The sequence below is a fragment of the Rhinopithecus bieti genome, unplaced genomic scaffold, assembly GCF_001698545.2.
Source record: "Rhinopithecus bieti isolate Rb0 unplaced genomic scaffold, ASM169854v2 scaffold_2077, whole genome shotgun sequence".
Taxonomy (NCBI): domain Eukaryota; kingdom Metazoa; phylum Chordata; class Mammalia; order Primates; family Cercopithecidae; genus Rhinopithecus; species Rhinopithecus bieti.
The window spans coordinates 1,617,871-1,621,171 of record NW_016803882.1 but is presented as its reverse complement, the minus strand read 5'-3'; the positions used below and the strand labels follow the sequence as shown (position 1 = coordinate 1,621,171).

The following is a 3,301-nucleotide window of genomic DNA, read 5'->3' as shown; positions in this document are numbered from 1 at the left end:
CTCCCATAGTGCTGGGATAATGGGCATGAGCCACTGTGTCCAGCCTGGTCTCGATCTCTTGACCTCATGATCCGCCTGCCTCAGTCTCTCAAAGTGTTAGGATTATAGGTGTGAGCCACCACACCAGGCCTGAGCAGACTTTTAAAACAGAGCACAAGAAAAGAAAAAAGGAGTGAGTAGAACAAAGTTAAAAGCCTTTTATAACCACACTTGGAGTCTGAACAGTGCATGACTTTATCATTACAAGCTTATAAGCAGGAGAGGGAAATGATCAATTTTTTATAATTCACCTATATTTTAATGCTTTCATAGTTTTATTTTTAAAAATACTGATTCATTTGGAACTTTGTAAATGTAACATTTAATACAAGTCAAAATTATGTAAATCGCAAACATTAGTTAAGTAAACTAATATATACCCATCAGAAAGAAATTGAAAGCCTCCAAGAGCTTTAAAGCTTCTTCCAAGTTTTTAATTTCACAGAAATACAGCAGAATAAACATTCCTGCTTATAAGACTTTGAAAAATTTGACTGAATCATGAAATATTGTGTGGTAAGACGGATTGAAGAGGCAAAAAGCAAAGTTCTATGGGTTTGTTTTCTAACACTGAGAAATAATGTCAGCTGGGAAAAAAATACCAATTACGGAGTGCCTTACTGCATACATTTTACCTCATTTACATTTTACCTCGTTCTCATTTGGTACATTGTAAAATGGCACAGTCCACAGATGATTATATGCAGAAAGCAATCCTTTTCTAATCCTATTCCCATGGATATCAATGTTCAATGTTTACTGCCATAAGCTCAATCAAGGTATGGTGTGGTTTTATCGTGAAGCCTTTATTGTGCCAGGAGGTCATGGCACAGCTGACTTCAAGCAGAACAGGGAGCATGTAGAGACTGGGTTTCGCCATGTTACCCAGGCTGGTCTCAGACTTCTTTCCTAGTTGGTCTGCTCCTTCTCTTCCAGGATGAGCACAGTGTCCGCAGTTATTCCTATGTCCTCCAGCGACTGGCCCCCCTCCACTGCCAGAGGCCGTCTGGGAAAGGAAGTAGAAAGGCTGTATAGAGATGTGTGGTATCCAATTCTCATCATCCAGTCAAGTAAGACCTAGAAGATAAAAAGCTTGGCTTAGTCATTATCAAATACTTTACACACCGTGTCCCTTTAGACCACCATAACATTTTATAATTTTGTCAATGTAAAATCATATCCCTAGGAGTCATGGGACAGAATTTTCATACCTTTCAAAGAAACTTTCTAGAGCTTAAAGGAAAATAGCTTGCCATGAGTTTTGAGATAGGAATATTCTTTTTTTTTTTTTGACATGGGAGTCTTGCTCTGTCACTCAGGCTGGAGTGCAATGGCATGATCTCGGCTCACTGAAACCTCCACCTCCTGGGTGTAAGCGATTCTCCTGCCTCAGCCTCCAGAGTAGCTTGGATTATACAGGCGCCTGGCACCATGCCCCACTAATTTTTGTATTTTTGGTAGAGATGGGGTTCCACCATGTTGGCCAGGCTGGTCTTGAACTCCTGACCTCAAGTGATCTGCCTGCCTGCGCCTCCCGAAGCGCTGGGATTACGGCCATAAGCCACTGCGCTGAGCCAAAAATTAGCCAGGCGTGGTGGCAGCCACCTGTAATCCCAGGCCCTCAGGAGGCTGGGGAGGGAGAATAATTTGAACCCACGAGGCGGAGGTTGCAGTGAGCCAAGATCCCGCCACTGCACTGCAGCCTGGGTGACACAGCAAGACTCTGTCTCAAAACTATATATATATACACACACACACACACACACACACACACACACACGTATGTATACATTTTTTTCCAAACATATAATGGCACAGAAGTTTGAGACCAGCCTGGGTAACATGGCGAAACCCAGTCTCTACAAAAAATACAAAAATTAGCCAGGCTCAGTGGTGCGTGCCTATAATCCCAGCTACTCAGGAGGCTGAGGTGCAAGGATCACCTGAGCCCGGGAAGGTCAAGGTTTCAGTGAGCTGTGATTGTACCACTGTGCTTCAGCTTTGGTGACAGAGTGAGAACCAATCTCACAAAAATAAATAAAAACAATTGTAAATTATCTGTCAGGAACACTGATCCTATTTACATTCACATTAACAAGTTATGATGGCCAGACACAGTGGCTCACACCTGTAATCCCAGCACTTTGGAACGACGAGGCAGGAGAATCGTTTGAGCCCAGGAGTTCAAGATTGACCTGGTCAGCATAGTGAGACCCTGTTCTATTTTTAAAATATAAAATAAAAAATATTAAAGGTTTTCTGTTTTGTTGTTTTTTGAGACAGTCTTGCTCTGTCTCCCAGGCTGGAGGGCAGTGGCACAATCTCGGGTCACTGCAACCTCCGCCTCCCGGGTTCAAGCGATTTTCCTGCCTCAGCCTCCCGAGTAGCTGGGACTACAGGCACCCACCACCATGCCCGGCTAATTTTTGTATTTTTAGTAGAAACAAGGTTTCACCATGTTGGCCAGGATGGTCTCGATCTCTTGACCTTGTGATCCGCTTGCCTAAGCCTCCCAAAGTGTTGGGATTACAGGTGTCAACCACCGCACCCGGCCAAAAAACTATTAAAGTTTTAAGAATCCCTGTTTTCCAATCTGGGTACTAATTCTTTTTCATCGTTGACGGTCTAGTTAGGTAGAAAATACGGTTTCATTTTATGTGTACTTCATTGATTCTATGTGAGGCCAAACATTTTTTCATATATTTATCTGTCACTGAGTCGTCTTTAGGAAACGTGATATTCATGTGTTTCTTTCCTTGTCAGTCTACTGAGGTGTTTATCTTTTCCTTGATTTAAGTTCCTTATAAAAAATGACTGTCACACATAAATAGTAAAATGAGCTGGTTGAGGAGGCTCACGCCTGTAATCCCATCACCTGGGGAGGCCCAGGCGGGCGGGTCACTTGAGCCCAGGAGTTTGAGACCAGCCTGGCCAACATGGCAAAACCCCATCTCTACTAAAAATACAAAAATTAGCCAGGAACGGTGGTGCATGCCTCTGGTCCCAGCTACTCAGGAGGCTGAGGCACAAGAATTGCTTGAGGCCGGGAGATGGAGGTTGCAGTGAGCCATGATCGCACCACTCCATTCCAGCCTGGGTGACAGGGCAAGATTCTGTCTAAAAAAAAAAACAAAAAAAAAAAAAAAAAAAAAAAAAAAAAAATTTTAAACTTTTTGGTTTTTTTTTGGGATTTTTTTTTTTTTTTTTTTTTTTTTTTGATGAAACAGGGTCTCATTCTATCACCCAGGCTGGAGTGCAGTGG

General features: G+C 42.7%; 1 protein-coding gene across 3 annotated transcripts in view; it reads right to left on the bottom strand.

Annotated features, from left to right (window-relative positions):
- Positions 1–283: 283 nt before the first annotated feature.
- Positions 284–3,301, bottom strand: part of UBXN8 (UBX domain protein 8) — a 24,260-nt gene continuing 21,242 nt past the window's right edge. For all 3 annotated transcript variants that reach the window (XM_017857173.1, XM_017857181.1, XM_017857187.1), the window contains one exon: positions 284–1,116. In XM_017857173.1, the coding sequence (XP_017712662.1) occupies positions 949–1,116 (168 nt within the window). In that variant the 3' untranslated portion in view covers positions 284–948. The remainder of the gene's footprint in view (positions 1,117–3,301) is intronic.